General features: G+C 47.2%; 1 protein-coding gene across 1 annotated transcript; it reads right to left on the bottom strand.

The window, feature by feature from the left end:
- Positions 1–2,862: 2,862 nt before the first annotated feature.
- rnf224 (ring finger protein 224) lies at positions 2,863–16,147 on the bottom strand. The gene is made up of 3 exons (XM_041969817.1): positions 16,130–16,147; positions 4,385–4,636; positions 2,863–3,198 (listed from the first exon to the last, which is right to left on the bottom strand). The coding sequence occupies exons 2-3, from the start codon at positions 4,628–4,630 to the stop codon at positions 2,863–2,865; spliced, it is 582 nt and encodes a 193-aa protein (XP_041825751.1). The 5' UTR covers positions 4,631–4,636; positions 16,130–16,147.
- Positions 16,148–16,553: the final 406 nt, after the last annotated feature.

Below are 16,553 nucleotides of genomic sequence, written 5' to 3'. Positions count from 1 at the left end.
GGAAGGTTGTGTTGGAAAGCACTCCTTGTGGGGACTTCCTCGTTCTGCTGGGGGACTTCAATGCTCACGTGGGCAATGACAGCGAGACCTGGAGGGACGTGATTGGGAGGAACGGCCCCTCTGATCTGAATCCGAGTGGTGTTTTGTTGCTGGACTTCTGTGCTCCTCATGGATTGTCCATAACAAACACCTTGTTCAGGCATAAGATTGTCCACATGTGCACTTGGCACCAGGACACTCTAGGCCGCAGTTCGATGATCGACTTTGTAGTCGTATCGTTGGACTTCGGCGGTTCCTAAGGCAAAAACTCGGGCATGGGAGGAGTTTGGAGAGGCCGTGGAGAATGACTTCTGGACGGCTTTGAGGAGATCCTTGTCCAACATCCGGTGGCTCAGGAGGGGAAAGCAGTGCTCCGTCAACACTGTGGGGATACAGTGGGGATGGGGGGCTGCTGACCTCGACTCGGGATGTTGTGAGGTGGTGGAGGGAATATTTCGAAGACCTTCTCAATCCCACCAACACGTCTTCCAATGAAGAAGCAGAGTCTGGGGTAGCTGGTGTTGGCTCTCCCATCTCTGGGGCTGAGGTCGCTGAGGTGGTTAAAAAGTTCCTCTGTGGCAGGGCCCCGGGGGTGGATGAGGTCCGCCCAGAGTTTCTTAAGGCTCTGGATGCTGTAGGGCTGTCTTGGCTTATACGTCTCTGCAGCATCGCGTGGACATCGGGGACAGTTCCCCAGGACTGGCAGACTGGGGTGGTGGTCCCCCTCTTCAAAAAGGGGGACTGGAGGGTGTGCTCCAACTACAAGGGGATCACACTCCTCAGCCTCCCTGGTAAGGTCTATTCAGGGGTGCTGGAGAGGAGGGTCTGTCGGATAGTCGAACCTCAGATTGAGGAGGAGCAGTGTGGTTTTCGTTCCAGTCGTGGAACAGTGTACCAGCTCTACACCCTCTTCAGGGTCTTTGAGGGGGCATGGGAGTTTGCACAACCAATCTACATGTGCTTTGTGGACTTGGAGAAGGTGTTCGACCGTGTACCCCGGGAACTCCTGTGGGGGGTTCTCCGGGAGTATGGGGTGCCGGACCTGCTTGTGCGAGCTGTCCGGTCCCTGTACGACCAGTGTCAGAGCTTGGTCCACATTGCTGGTGAGGGTTTGACTCCGCCAAGGCTGCCCTTTGTCACCGATTCTGTTCATAACTTTTATAGGCAGAATTTCTAGGCACAGCCAAGTTGTTGAGGGGATCCGGTTCGGTGGCCTCAGGTTTGGGTCTCTGCTCTTTGTGGATGATGTGGTTCTGTTGGCTTTATCGGGACGTGATCTTCAGCTCTCCCTGGAGCGATTCGCAGCCGAGTGTGAAGCGGCTGGGATGAAAATCAGCACCTCCAAATCCAAGACCATGGTCTTGGATTTGGAGTGTTTTCTCCGGGTTGGGAGTGAGGTCCTGCTCCAAGTGGAGGAGTTCACGTATCTGAAGGGTCTTGTTCATGAGTGAGGGAAGGATGGAGCGGGAGATTGACAGGCGGATCGGTGCGGCGTCTGCAGTGATGCGGACTCTGCATCGGTCTGTCGTGGTGAAGAAGGAGCTGGTCCAATAGGCAAAGCTCTCGATTTACCGGTCGATCTACGTTCCTACCCTCACCTATGGCCACGAGCTGTGGGTAGTGACCGAAAGAACAAGATCACGAATACAAGTGGCCGAAATGAGTTTTCTCCGCAGGGTGGCCGGGCTCTCCTTTAGAGATAGGGTGAGAAGCTTGGTGATCCGGGAGGGGCTCAGAGTAGAGTCGCTGCCCCTCCACATCGAGGGGAGGCAGATGAGGTGGCCCGGGCATCTGGCCAGGATGCCTCCTGGACGTCTCCCTGGTGAAGTGTTCTGGGCACGTCCCATCGGAAAGAGGCCCCGGGGAAGACACAGGACATGCTGGATGGAATATATTTCTTGGCTGGCCTGGGAACGCCTCAGGATCCACCCCGATGAGCTGGTGAATGTGGCCGGGGAGAGGGAAGTCTGGGCTTTCCTGCTTAGGCAGCTGCCCTGCAAACGGACTCCGGACAAGTGGCAGAAAAGGATGGATGGTGCATGTAGGTGATGTACATAAGGATGGCAGGTCTCAGGACGGACTTCTGAGGAAGACTCAAGAGAGTTACAGGAGGGGTGAGGGAGGAGTCGCCTAATGTTTGATTATCTGGTCAGACTGGGTAGACTGCAATGGAGGTTTACTGTCGAGGATGACACCCAGTCTGAGGAGCCTTCAGCTTTGGATAATCTGGTTCAGAAGAACTTTAGGTTTGTTCCAAATTATGTTCAGGAGGTTTATGAGAACCCAGGACAGAGCCCTGAACCGCGCCTGGACCGACTTGGGGGATCGTTAAGATTGAGCTGTATGATGTAAGAGATTGGATGGAATTGGATGGGCTGGGAGATGAAGAATAAACCTCCTCAGATGCTTCCATTTAGCTGACGTTGATAGGTTTAAACCTTTCCTGCAGCCCCTTCCTCCAAAACGCCATCTTTTCTATTCTGAGATGGACATTAGAAAATAACCAAGACCTGGAACATATGAGAACAGACCAAAACCACTATCTGATATTGACAGGAACTACCAGCAGCGAGGACGTCTTCACCCTGAAAGGTTTGATGAAACAGAAACAGTTCATGGATGTTTCCTCAGTTACACCCGCTTCAGGTCCAGTTCAGATCCGGTTTAAATCCAGTTCAGATCTAGTTCAGATCCAGTTCAGTTTTGGTTAAGAAATGTTCCTGTCATGTTATGAAACTCAGACTTCAGCATCACAGCTTGAAAATTTCCTAAAACAATATGAGAGCTAAAAGACAGTTTTTAGTCCATTCCAGGTCCACTCTGTTAGCCCCGCCCCGGACAGCAGAAAAAGCAGCACAACCAATAGGATAGAGGCGGGCAGCAGTTGCCATAGCGATGGAAGCGCGGCTCAGCCAAGCCTCCATGTGACCAGTTTTCATCTGTGACCTCCTTCGCCAGCCACAGCTTACCATCCCGGCCTGTGTCTCCAGCTGGCGGTCCTTCCCTACAGCTGGACCTCCAGGAGGACAAGGAACAGGAGGAGGTGCAGGTCTGCTGGGCCTTCACTCCCAGGAAAGACGCCAGATCCAGGTCCAGACCCGCTGCTCCTCCTCTGGGCCGAGGCGTGTTCTGTCGACACTGAGGACATGGGATCCACACCTGTGGGGAACGAGGCAGGTCATTTCAGGTGTCAGCTGAGTTCCTACACTTTTGCTGCTACACCTGTGCTGCTACATCTGAGGTGCTACACCTGGAACTCCTACACCTGGAGCTGCTACATCTGTGCTGCTACACCTGGAAATGCTACACTTGAGCTGCTACACCTGGAACTGAAACATCTGTGCTGCTACACCTGTGCTGCTACACCTGGAACTGCTACAACTGTGGTGCTACACATGGAACTGCTACACCTGGAGCTGCTACATCTGTGCTGCTATACCTGGGAAAGCTATAGCTGAGCTGCTACATCTGGAACTGCCACACCTTTGCTGCTACACCTGAGCTGCTACACCTGGAACTGCTACATCTGTGCTGCTACACCTGTGCTGCTACACCTGGACCTGCTACACCTGTGCTGCTACACCTTGAACTGCTACACCTGTGCTGCTACAAGTGGGAAAGTTTTAGCGGAGCTGCTACATCTGGAACTGCTACACCTGAGCTGCTACACCTGGAACTGCTACACCTGTGCTGCTACACCTGAGCTGCTACACCTGGGGCTGCTACATCTGTGCTGCTACACCTAATCTGCTACACATGAAACTGCTACACTTGAGCTGCTACATCTGGAACTGAAACATCTGTGCTGCCACACCTGGAGCTGCTACATCTGGAACTGAAACATCTGTGCTGCTACACCTGAGCTGCTACACCTGAAACTGCTACAACTGTGGTGTTACACATGGGAAAGCTGTAGCTGAACTGTTACATCTGGAACTGCTACACCTGTGCTGCTATACCTGAGCTGCTACACCTGAAACTGCTACACATGGAACTGCTACATCTGTGCTGCTACACCTGGAAAAGCTACAGCTGAGCTGCTACATCTGGAACTGCTACACCTGAGCTGCTACACCTGGAGCTGCTACCCCTGTGCTGCTACACCTTGAAATGCGACACTTGAGCTGCTACATCTGGAACTGCTACACCTGTGCTGCTATATCTGAGCTGCTACACCGGGATCTGTTACAGCAAGAGCTGATTCCAGACTGGTAGTGGTGGTTTAAGATTGGGAGTTGATCCTGTAATGGTTTTGGTGGTCTACGATCAGTAATGTCCATGACTGGTACTGGTCTTGCTGAAACTAAACTGACTATAATTTAATGTGAGGGAAAACAGAGGTCACCTGTTCATTAATGACTGTATCCAGTCTCTTCAGACATGCCTGGCAGAAGGCATGGCCACAGTGTAGTCGTCGTGGCAACCGGGTTACTAGGTCATAGCTACCAAAGCACACTATGCACACCAGGTCCTGCCTTCTCATTGACATCACCATCTCCATGGCATCAGAAGTGTGGGGAGGAGGGACAGGCTGACAGGTAATCTCTTCTTTCTCTCCCTCTTCGTCCTTATGGTTTTTTTCGTGGGACATTTTGCTCTGAAAGAGAGAAAAAAAGTTGTATTTCATCTTCAGCTTACTAGGACCAGGTAGGTGTTTAACTGGGACCAGATAGTGGTTCAACTGTGACCAGGTGGCAGTTTAACAAGGACCAGGTAGGAGTTTAACTGGGACCAGATAGTGGTTCAACTGGGACCAGGTGGTAGTTTAACAAGGACCAGGTAGGAGTTTAACTGGGACCATATAGTGGTTCAACTGTGACCAGGTGGCAGTTTAACAAGGACCAGGTAGGAGTTTAACTGGGACCAGATAGTGGTTCAACTGGGACCAGGTAGGGGTTTAAGTGGGACCAGGTAGTAGTTTAACTGGGACCAGAAGATGGTTTGACTGGGACCAGGGGGTAGTTTAACTAGGACCAGGTAGGGGTTTCAGTGGGAACAGGTAGTAGTTAACTGGGACCAGAATGTGGTTTAACTGGGACCAGGTAGTAGTTGTTTGGGACCAGGTGGTATTTTAACTTGGACCAGGTGGTAGTTTAACTGGGACCAGGTGGCAGTTTAACTGGGACCAGAAGATGGTTTGACTGGGACCAGGAGGTTTAACTGGAACCAGGTGGTAGTTTAACTAGGACAAGAAGTTGGTTTAAATTGCACCAAGTAGTGGTTCAAATGGGACCAGGTGGTAGTTTACTGGGACCAGGTAGTAGTTAACATGGGACCAGGTGGTATTTTATCTGGGACAGTTTGTAGTTTAATTTGGACCAGGTAGTGGTTTAACTGGGACCAGGTGGTATTTTGACTGGACCAGGTAGTGGTTTAACTGGGGCCAGATGGTAGTTTTTACTGGGACCAGAATATGGTTAAACTGGGACCAGACTGTGGTTTAACTGGAACCAGTTGGTAGTTTAACTGGGACCAGGTTGTATTTTAACTAGGACCAGGTAAGAGTTTAACCAGGACCAGATAGTGGTTCAACTGGGATCAGTTAGGGGTTGAAGTGGGACCAGGTAGTAGTTTAACTGGACCAGATGGTAGTTTAATTGGGACCAGGCGTTTTTTTTTTACTTGGACCAGGTGGTGGTTAATTGGGACCAGAAAGTAATTTTTACTGGGACCAGAAGGTGGTTCAACTGAGACCAGGTAGTGATCTATTTGGGACCAGGTGGTAATATAACTGGAACCAGGTGGCAGTTTACTGGGACCAGATGGCAGTTTAACTGGAACCAGGTGGTAATTTAACTGGGACAGTTGGTAGTTTAATTTGGACCAGGTAGTGGTTTAACAGGGACCAGGTGGTATTTTAACTTGGACCAGGTAGTGGTTTAACTGGGACCACATGGTATTTTTTTACTGGGACCAGATAGTGGTTAAACTGGGACCAGGTGGTAGTTTAACAAGGACCAGGTAAGAGTTTAACCAGGACCAGATAGTGGTTCAATTGGGACCAGGTAGGGGTTTAAGTGTGACCAGGTAGTAGTTTAACTGGGACCAGGTGGCAGTTTAACTGGGACCAGAAGATGCTTTTACTGGGACCAGGGGGTAGTTTAACTGGAACCAGGTGGTAGTTTAACTAGGACCAGGTAGTGGTTTAACTGGGACCACATGATGGTTTAACTTGCACCAGGTAGTGGTTTAACTGGACCAGATGGTAGTTTAATTGGGACCAGGCGTTTTTTTTTTTACTTGGACCAGGTAGTGGTTAATTGGGACTAGAAGGTAATTTTTACTGGGACCAGAAGGTGGTTCAACTGAGACCAGGTAGTGATCTATTTGGGACCAGGTGGTAGTATAACTGGAACCAGGTGGCAGTTTACAGGGGCCAGAGGGTAGATTTTACTGGGACAAGAATGTGGTTTAACTGGGACCAGATGGCAGTTGGAACCAGGTGGTAGTTTAACTAGGGCAGTTGGTAGTTTAATTTGGACCAGGTAGTGGTTTAACAGGGACCAGGTGGTATTTTAACTTGGACCAGGTAGTAGTTTAACTGTGACCAGGTGGTATTTTAACTTGACCAGGTAGTGGTTTAACTGGGACCACATGGTAATTTTTTACTGGGACCAGATAGTGGTTAAACTGGGACCAGGTAGTAGTTTAACAAGGACCAGGTAGGAGTTTAACTGGGACCAGATAGTGGTTCAAATGGGACCAGGTAGGGGTTTAAGTGTGACCAGGTGGTAGTTTAACTCGAACCAGGCGGTAGTTTAACTAGGACCAGGTAGGGGTTTAAGTGGGAACAGGTAGTAGTTAACTGGGACCAGGTGATATTTTAACTGGGACGAGAATGTGGTGTAACTGGGGCCAGGGGTAGTTGTTTGGGACCAGGTGTTATTTTAACTGGGACCAGAGAGTAGTTAACTGGGACCAGATGGTAGTTTAACTGGGACCAGAAGGTGGTTTGACTGGGACCAGAGAGTAGTTTAACTGGGACCACATGGTGGTTTAACTTGGACCAGGTAGTGGTTTAACTGGGACCAGGTGGTATTTTAACTTGGACCAGGTAGTGGTTTAACTGGGACCAGATAGTAGTTGTTTGGGACCAGGTGGTATTTTAACTGGGACCAGAATGTGGTGTAACTGGGGCCAGGGGTAGTTGTTTGGGACCAGGTGTTATTTTAACTGGGACCAGAGAGTAGTTAACTGGGACCAGATGGTAGTTTAACTGGGACCAGAAGGTGGTTTGACTGGGACCAGAGAGTAGTTTAACTGGGACCACATGGTGGTTTAACTTGGACCAGGTAGTGGTTTAACTGGGACCAGGTGGTATTTTAACTTGGACCAGGTAGTGGTTTAACTGGGACCAGATAGTAGTTGTTTGGGACCAGGTGGTATTTTAACTGGGACCAGAATGTGGTTTAATTGGGACCAGGTAGTAGTTAACTGGGACCAGGTGGTAGTTTAACTGGGACCAGAAGATGATTTGACTGGGACCAGGGGGTAGTTTGACTGGGACCAGGGGGTAGTTTAAGTAGGACCTGGTAGGGGTTTAAGTGGGAACAGGTAGTAGTTAACTGGGACCATGTGGTATTTAACTGGGACCAGAAGGTGGTTTGACTGGGACCAGAGAGTAGTTTAACTGGGACCAGGTGGTATTTTAACTTGGACCAGGTAGTGGTTTAACTGGGACCACATGGTGGTTTAACTTGGACCAGGTAGTGGTTTAACTGGGACCACATGGTAATTTTTACTGGAACCAGAATGTGGTTAAACTGGGACCAGGTGGTAGTTTTTACTGGGACAGTTTGTAATTTAATTTGGACCAGGTAGTGGTTGAACTGGGACCAGAAGGTAGTTTAAATAGAACCAGGTGGTAGTTTAACTAGGACAAGAAGTTTGTTTAAATGGGACCAAGTAGTGGTTTAACTGGGAACAGAAGGTGGTTTAACTTGGACCAGGTAGTGGTTTAACTGGGACCAGATAGTAGTTGTTTGGGACCATGTGGTATTTTTTACTGGAACCAGAATGCAGTTAAACTGGGACTAGATGGTAGTTTAACTGGGACAGTTTGTAATTTAATTTGGACCAGGTAGTGGTTGAACTGGGACCAGGTGGTATTTTAACTTGGACCAGATAGTGGTTAAACTGGGACCAGAAGGTAGTTTAAATGAAACCAGGTGGTAGTTTAACTAGGACAAGAAGTTGGTTTAAATGGGACCAAGTAGTGGTTTAACTGGGACCAGAAGGTGGTTTCACTTGGACCAGGTAGTTGTTTAACTGGGACCAGATAGTAGTTGTTTGGGACCAGGTGGTATTTTAACTTGGACCAGGTGGTAGTTTAACTGGGACCAGGTGGTATTTTAACTGGGACCAGAATGTGGTTTAACTGGGACAAGGTAGTAGTTAACTGGGACCAGGTGGTAGTTTAACTGGGACCAGAAGATGATTTGGCTGGGACCAGGGGGTAGTTTGACTGGGACCAGGGGGATAGTTTAACTTGGACCAGGTAGGGGTTTAAGTGGGAACAGGTAGTGGTTTAACTGGGACCACATGGTGGTTTAACTTGGACCAGGTAGTGGTTTAACTGGGACCACATGGTAATTTTTACTGGAACCAGAATGTGGTTAAACTGGGACCAGGTGGTAGTTTTTACTGGAACCAGAATGTGGTTAAACTGCGACCAGATGGTAGTTTAACTGGGACAGTTTGTAATTTAATTTGGACCAGGTAGTGGTTGAACTGGGACCAGAAGGTAGTTTAAATGGAACCAGGTGGTAGTTTAACTAGGACAAGAAGTTTGTTTAAATGGGACCAAGTAGTGGTTTAACTGGGACCAGAAGGTGGTTTAACTTGGACCAGGTAGTGGTTTAACTGGGACCAGATAGTAGTTGTTTGGGACCAGGTGGCAGTTTAACTGGGACCAGAAGATGGTTTGACTGGGACCAGAGAGTAGTTTAACTGGAACCAGGTGGTAGTTTAACTAGGACAAGAAGTTGGTTTAAATGGGACCAAGTAGTGGTTTAACTGGGACCAGAAGGTGGTTTAACAACATGAATAAAGAAATTAACATTTGCCTTAGGATTAATAATATCTAATTAAACAAGAAAATGCCATCCCTTTAGTGCATTATAAACACACTGCAGCTTAAAATTTAACAAATGTAAAATATGTAACATTTGGGCCATATATATTGAAAATGAATTTTTAATAGAAAAGTATTTATAAAAAATGATCTCTGCAAAATCACAACATAACACTTTTACTGTTATCCTTTTAACATATACATCGATAAATAAAAAATTAAAATGCTTATAGGATTCTTCAAGTAAACATTAACAAAAATGTAAACTACTTTAAATAAAAAAAAAGCACAAAGCCCTACAATATTAACCATTATAACACATTTTCTGTGCAATTTGAATAAAGGAATTTACCCTCTTGCCTATATAAACTAAATGATTCTGCAGAACAAAAATGTTAACATTTTCTGTTTATCATCTAAAGATTCTCATTCTCATTTTAGTTTTTAATCTCAAGATTTTGTGCAGGAATACAAGCTGGTCCACGTGCTCAGCTTTCAGGACGCTTTTCTGTGCATTCACTATGTCTCCTGCAGAGGAGAAAACTCTCTCTGCAGAGACGCTTGTTCCAGGAATGCACAGGAAACACTTTGCTACTCTGGATAGGTGAGGGTATTCGTGTTCATGGTCCCTCCACCAACTGAGAGGAGTTCCTGTGAGAGGCAAAGGGGTCTCATCTCTATACCTCTTGATCTCAGCTGCAGCAGCATCATCTGCTGATTTTGGTTCTGTATTGTTACTGGTAGGGGCAAAGGTAGCTCCAAGCAAGTCTACCAATGCACATGAAGTCCTTGGCCTCCTTTGGGGTGGCTGGGGGATGGAGACAATGCTGTCCTTCATAGATGGGTAATCAGCCTCTTCTTGGAAATAGAAAGATCTTGTGCTGTAGCAGCCCTGATGTCCTTTACTGTTGGAGTGTCATCAAGGCTTTCTTGTGCTCCCATTACAAGCTTGGCATGAAGAGGAGCAATGATGGACAACGTTGGCATGCTCTCCTCTGACATCACCAGGGTGGCATCCTTCATAGGCTTGAGTGCCCTGACGACGTCCTCTGCACACATGATGTCAGACTCACTTAAAGTGAAGATTTCTTTTTCAGTCTTTCTGACCTCTGGTGAAAGCAGAGCTGCACAGATGGCTGGTTGCTGTTCTAAAAACCATTCTATCATATCGTAGGAGCTGTTCCATCTTGTAGTAACATCTGTGATCAGTCTATGAGCTGGTAGCTGCAGCAGGCACTGTTTCTGCTTTAATTGTTCGCTGGCTATGGTGCTGCGCCTGAAAAAGGCCGTTACACGTCTGATCCTGCCGAGAAGTCGCACCACTGATTGTATTTTCAATGCTTTTTGTGAGGCGAGATTCAAACTGTGTGCAAAACACTGTACGTGCATCATGTCTGCAAGTCTTGCCGCGACAGTCATGTTCAATGCATTATCTGTAACAACAATCCTTTGCACCCAGTCCCCATTCAGTGACGGCCTCCTTAAGTAATGCTGCAATGTGTTCCCCTGTGTGACTGTCATACATGACCCGGGTTTGCAGTACATGAGACTGAAGGTTCCACTGGTCGGTAGTGTAATGAGCTGTAAGAGTCACGTACGATTCAGTAGCCCTCGAAGTCCAAGCGTCACAGGTCAAAGCAACTCTGCCTGCTGAGCTGAGAGAATCCAGCACTGTCGCTTGAACTTCTCTGGACAACTTTGGCAGAGCAATATCCGTGATGTGTTGTCGGGAAGGGATGGTGTAGCGGGGCTCCAGTACTTTAATCATATTACGAAATCCCACATTCTCCACAACACTCAGAGGGCGCATGTCTTTGAAAATAAAACAAAGTACTGACTGTGTTATTTTGGTTGCACGAGTTGAGGTTGCTGGTAGTTTCGAAAAATTAGCTTCTTCAATTGTGCGTTGAGCCGCATCAACCCGTTTCATGTTAGCTTTTAACGCTACCTCGTCATGGTGTCTAGCCACATGTGCTCGCAAATTTGTCGTGTTGCCCGAGTACTTGACTCTGGCGTTGCAGATTTTACAGACTGCATAACTTTTGTCACAGTCTTTACTGCCTTCCTTTGTTAGGAATCCAAAATGTGTCCACACATCCACCTTGTAAACTGCTGGAGCAGGCTGTATAATCACGTTTTCAGCCATTGGTGAGCTGTGTGGCGTTAGCATGATTTTCCATAAAGCAGCACTAATGTACCAACGAGATATCGCGTGATTTTGTTGTTTCTCTGGCACAGAGGTTGAAACGACTGCTGCCAACTAGTGGCTGGAGTGTAAAATGCAACACAAAAATTAATCACCCTTACTATTTGCATATACTGTCATTTGTTAATTAAAAAAAATCGATTCAGTGCTTTTTTAACATTGAGACAATATTGCAAAACAAAATATCGCGATATTTCAGTGTATCGATATTTTCTTACACCCCTAACTGGGACCAGGTGGTATTTTAACTTGGACCAGGTAGTGGTTTAACTTGGACCAGGTGGCAGTTTACTGGGACCAGGGGGTGGCTTAACTGGGACCAGGTGGTAGTTTTTACTGATACCAGAGTGTGGTTTAACTGGGACCAGGTAGTGGTTTAACTCAGAACAGAAGGTGGTTTAACTGGGACCAGGTGGTAGTTTTTACTTGGACCAGGTGATAGTTTAACTGTGACCAGGGGGTAGCTTCACTGGGACCAGAAGGTGGTTAAACTAGAACCAGTTGGTAGTTTCAAGCGTGGTTTGTGCAGTAAGTTCTGTGAATTACTGCTTGAGTTTCTGTCTTGGTTTTTGGGTTATTGTTTACATTGCTAAATATTGATATTATTGATAAATATTGATGAATCTCTCAGACATTCAGGTCCTAGCCCTGACTGAGACCTGGATCCGTCCAGAAAACACAGCTATGCCAGCTGCCCCTTCTGTCAATGCAGAATTTACGCTCAATGCAGAATTTATGCTCAGCCGGACGAGGAGGTGGAACGGGCATTCTTATTTCTAAAAAGTGGAACTTTACCTCTCCGTCCTATAGCTACCTGCTCATCACTTGAGTATCACCAGTAAAGGTCTCGACACCCATCACTGCATACATTCTGGTCATTTACCGCCTCCGGGTGGCAGTATAGATGAGTTTGTCTCTGAAATGGACATGATTCTCTCTGACATTCCTGATGATGGCACACCACTAATTGTCATGGGAGAAATGAAGATTCATGTCTAAACTACTAGAGCGTGCCGTCTTCAGTCAGGTCTCACAGTTCCTCCAAGACAACAACCTGTTAGATCCATATCAGTCTGGCTATAGGCAAGGTCGCTCTACTGAAACTGCTCTCCTGTCAGTTACTGATTCCCTATGGGTTGCCAGATCCGCTGATCAATCCTCAGTCCTTAAACTGCTGGACCTGTCTGCTGCCTTTGACACGGTCAACCATCATATACTGTTCTCCACACTCTCAGAGCTTGGCATCTCAGGATCTGTCCTCTCGTGGTTTACGTCCTACCTCACAGGAAGATCCTTCAGAGTATCTTGGCGAGGGGGCATGTCCAGATCACATGGGCTGACAACAGAGGTGCCTCAGGGCTCGGTGCTTGGGCCTCTTCTCTTTTCACTGTACACCTCCTCACTTGGTGCATCATTAGCTCTCATGGTTTCTCCTACCACTGCTATGCAGATGACACTCAGCTTTTCCTTTCTTTCCCACCTGACGACACAACGTCTCAATGTGAATATCAGCATGTTGCTGATATCTCCGCATGAATGAAGGATCGCCACCTTCAGCTAAATCTGTCCAAGACTGAGCTTATTGTCTTTCCAGCCAATCCTTCCTTACCGCCACAGATGAGCATGCAGCTTGATTCAATCACGCTTGTACCTACGTCTTCTACCAGGAATCTTGGTGTCATGGTAGACAACCAGCTGACCTTTAAGGACCATGTTGCCTTGGTTGCTCAATCTTGCCGATTTGCTCTCTACAACATCAGGAGGATCAGACCCTACCTGACTGAACACACGGCCCAGCTCCTGGTCCAGGCTCTGGTCATTTCACGCATTGACTACTGCAACTCCTTACTGGCTGGCCTGCCTGCATGCTCAGTTAAACCTCTGCAGATGATCCAGAACGCAGCAGCACGTCTGGTCTTCAGCCAGCCCAAAAGAGCTCATGTCACTCCGCTGCTAATCGCTCTCCACTGGCTTCCAGTTGCAGCGCATCAGATTCAAAGCTCTGCTTCTGGCTTACAAAACAATAACCCAAACGGCTCCGGTCTACCTCCACTCCTTAATCCAGAGCTACACTCCCTCTCCACAGTTACGCTCTGCCAGTGAAAGACGCCTAGTGCTCCCACCACAAGGTGGCGCCACATCAGTAGCTAGACTCTTCTCCTCTGTTGTTCCCCGGTGGTGGAACGATCTACCAAACTCCGTCCGAGCCGCAGAGTCCTTATCCACTTTTAAAAGCAAGCTAAAGACTCAGTTGTTTAAGGCAGTGTTTCTCAATCCAGGTCCTCGGGACCCACTGCCCTGCATGTCTTAGATGTGTTCTTGCTCCAACACACCTGATTGAAATTAATAAACTTCCTCATCAAGTTTTTTGCAGCCTGTTAACGAGCCATTCTTTAATTCAGGTGTGTTAAAGGAGGGTTACTTATAAAACATGCAGGGCAGCGGGTCCTGAGGACCTGGATTGAGAAACACTGGTTTAAGGACCATTTCCACACTTAGCTTAACTCTTCTACTCAGAATGAGTTAGAAAGATTTGTCCAGCTCTTTGGCTCAACCAAGAACTGTCTGTTAAATGACTGTAGAATAGAATAGAATAGAATAGAATAGAATAGAATAGAATAGAATAGAATAGAATAACTGGGACGAGGTTGTAGTTTATCTGGTACCAGTGGCAGGTTGTTTCGTACCAGGTGGTAGTTTTACTGGGGCCAAAAGGTTGTTTCTTTTCTTCTCATCTACAACATGGTAGACCTTCTAATAAGAACCATTTTCTTTTACTTCTTTTATTTATTTTCTAACCCTGTCCTGTCCAGCATCCTAACATACAGAACGTGGTCTGTGTGCCATATTTTACTTACAGATTTACTCTACCAAGGGAGACATGTTATATACATCTTATATAAATGGCTGCTCTTGATATTCTTATTATTTTTATAGTAATCTTATTTTCTTTAGTTTTTATATGTCAGTGCCGAACCTGACAGGAAGATAGAGGAAGAGGGAAAAAAGGGAGAAAAGGATTAAAATGTGTAATAACAGTTGTTTAGGCTGCCTAAAACACTCCACAAAAAAACAATATAAACTACCAAAGTACTACACGATACATGAAGAAAATAGGATAATGATATGAAAAAGTACAGTAATCATCAAATGTACCTGCAGAGAAACATACCAACACACACACATCAGCAACATCTAGTAGAAGCAGATGGAGAGACGAGCACGTTTGTGAGCATGCACGTGGTAACGTGCGTGTGTGGTCATGCAACAAGGAAGAAATGTGTGTTTGCAAGGGGGCCGTGACCACGCTGCACCCCGAAGTATCAGTGGGGGACGGGGGGAGCCCAAGGCCCCAAAGGCCCAGCAGGTGCACAGAGCACCAAGCCCAGGACGGCCACAGCAGACAGAGCAGCGGGTCACTCAGACCAGAGCAGAGGGGCCCCCAGACCAGAGACCCCTGCGCAACGGGGCAGGGGCACCAGGCAGCACAGGGCAATGGTGAGCAGGCCCAGCGGGCGCCGCAGTGCGGGCCACACGGAGGGCAGGCACCCCACAGGCCCAAGGGGCACCTTTTTCCCCCCAGCAGATCCCCGCCCAGGAACCTGACGGGGCCTGAGCGCCCCAGGAGAAACCACTGCCTGCCACGCCAACCCAACACCAAGGCTAGGCACCCCAAGGACAAGAACATGTCCGCAGGTGTGTAGGAAGACCCCCACCCCCCTGCCCCCCCGCCTGAGTTGTGTGTGCATGAGTGTGGGCTGTTTATACTGCAATTAAAAACTGGAAGGAGCCATGAGATGGTGGTGGGTCCCACTGCTGCCAGGACCCCCTCAGGGCTCCCTCACTGTGTGTGAGTGTGTGTATTGTGTGTGTAGTGCAGTACTATTAAATGTGGTAGTGTCTAACATGTAAATAAAATCGGGGGGAGAGAGGTTACAAAGGGAGTGGATGGAGGGAGGGCCACCTCAGTGGATCCTGTCCCCCACCCACAGCCCATGTGCCCCCCTAAATGCCCTAGATGTATATTGGTGTCGAGGTTGTGATTAAAATCTAGTGGGGCAGGCAGTCGCAGGGGTTCTTAATAAAAACCATTTTCACTCTGATGGTGATTCTAGTTTAGTACCAGCAGCTCAACACCAGCATCCCTTTGGTCAGCTGAGGAGGAGAAGGGCAGTAGCGGGCCATATCGCCATGGCGACTGGACAAGGGAACGAGCATGCTCAGAACAACCAGAATTAATTTTAAGCAGAATGAACGTTTACCAGATTGAGAAATTATTCAATTCATATTTAAAATTAGAATAAATCAGCCACTTACTTCAGATTGAAGTTTAATTCAGAATAGCCATTTTCATTAGGAATTAGGTGTTTGCAGGCTCATTTTAAAGAGGGTTTTGGATTTATTCTGAATTAAAGGATAATTAAAACTTTCATGTAAACATGGCCAATGAACTGGTACAGGACAAAGGAAAAGCTGTAATACTGAGGCAATTGATCACCAACAAGAAGCAGGTGTGGCAGACTGACCAGAAAGCTGGAAGCAAAGCATCAGAACATCTGAAGAACATCTGAGGAACACCTGAGGAACATCTGGGGAACATCTGAGGAACACCTGGGGAACATGAGTTTGACTCATTGTTTCCATGAGAATGTGTTATGTGGGTGAGTTGGTTCGGTTCTGGTTCCAGTCAGACTGACCTGTTCCACATCACGGTTCGGTTCTGCTCATTCTCACTGAATAACCAATTTGGTTTGTTGCCGTGGAGACATTCTTTTGTTTCTTCTGCTGTGTTGTGATTGGTCAGAACTCACCTTGACTTTAATCCTGGTTTGTTTCCTTTTTTTTTTCCCTCACATCTTCCTCTTCTCCTCTTCTCCCGTCTGTCTCTGCACTTTCTTCTTCTTATGGTTCTTCCAGTTCTTCTTCCTCACCTCCTTCTTCTTTACTTTGTTCTAGTTATCTTTTTCCAGCTCTTCTTTACCTTCTTAAAGTCTTTTTATTTCCTCGTTTTCTCTTCTTGTTCTTCTTTTCTGTTCGTTGTTTTTCTTCCTCCTTCCCTCCACTCATCTATCTTTCTTTCTTTCTTTCTGCTTGTCGTTCTGCCTCATCTGTCTTGTTTTCCATCTCTTCTCATCCTCTTCCTCTCTGTTCTGTGACTCCTCCTCCTCCCTTACAGAGACGTATAAATAATTCAGCTTCACTCGGCTGGAAACACAGAAACTTATCAATGACACT

This window comes from Melanotaenia boesemani, chromosome 19, assembly GCF_017639745.1.
Source record: "Melanotaenia boesemani isolate fMelBoe1 chromosome 19, fMelBoe1.pri, whole genome shotgun sequence".
NCBI lineage: Eukaryota > Metazoa > Chordata > Actinopteri > Atheriniformes > Melanotaeniidae > Melanotaenia > Melanotaenia boesemani.
The sequence above is the reverse complement of the archived record's forward strand: the minus strand, read 5'-3'. Positions and strand labels throughout refer to the sequence as shown.

What these genes read in the sequence shown, in the direction of transcription:
- rnf224 (XM_041969817.1), bottom strand. Translation starts at nt 4,630, where the DNA reads ATGTCCCACGAAAAAAACCATAAGGACGAAGAGGGAGAGAAAGAAGAG. An exon ending in ATACAGTCATTAATGAACAG is followed by an intron (nt 3,199 to 4,384) that starts GTGACCTCTGTT and finishes CGTTCCCCACAG; the next exon opens with GTGTGGATCCCATGTCCTCA.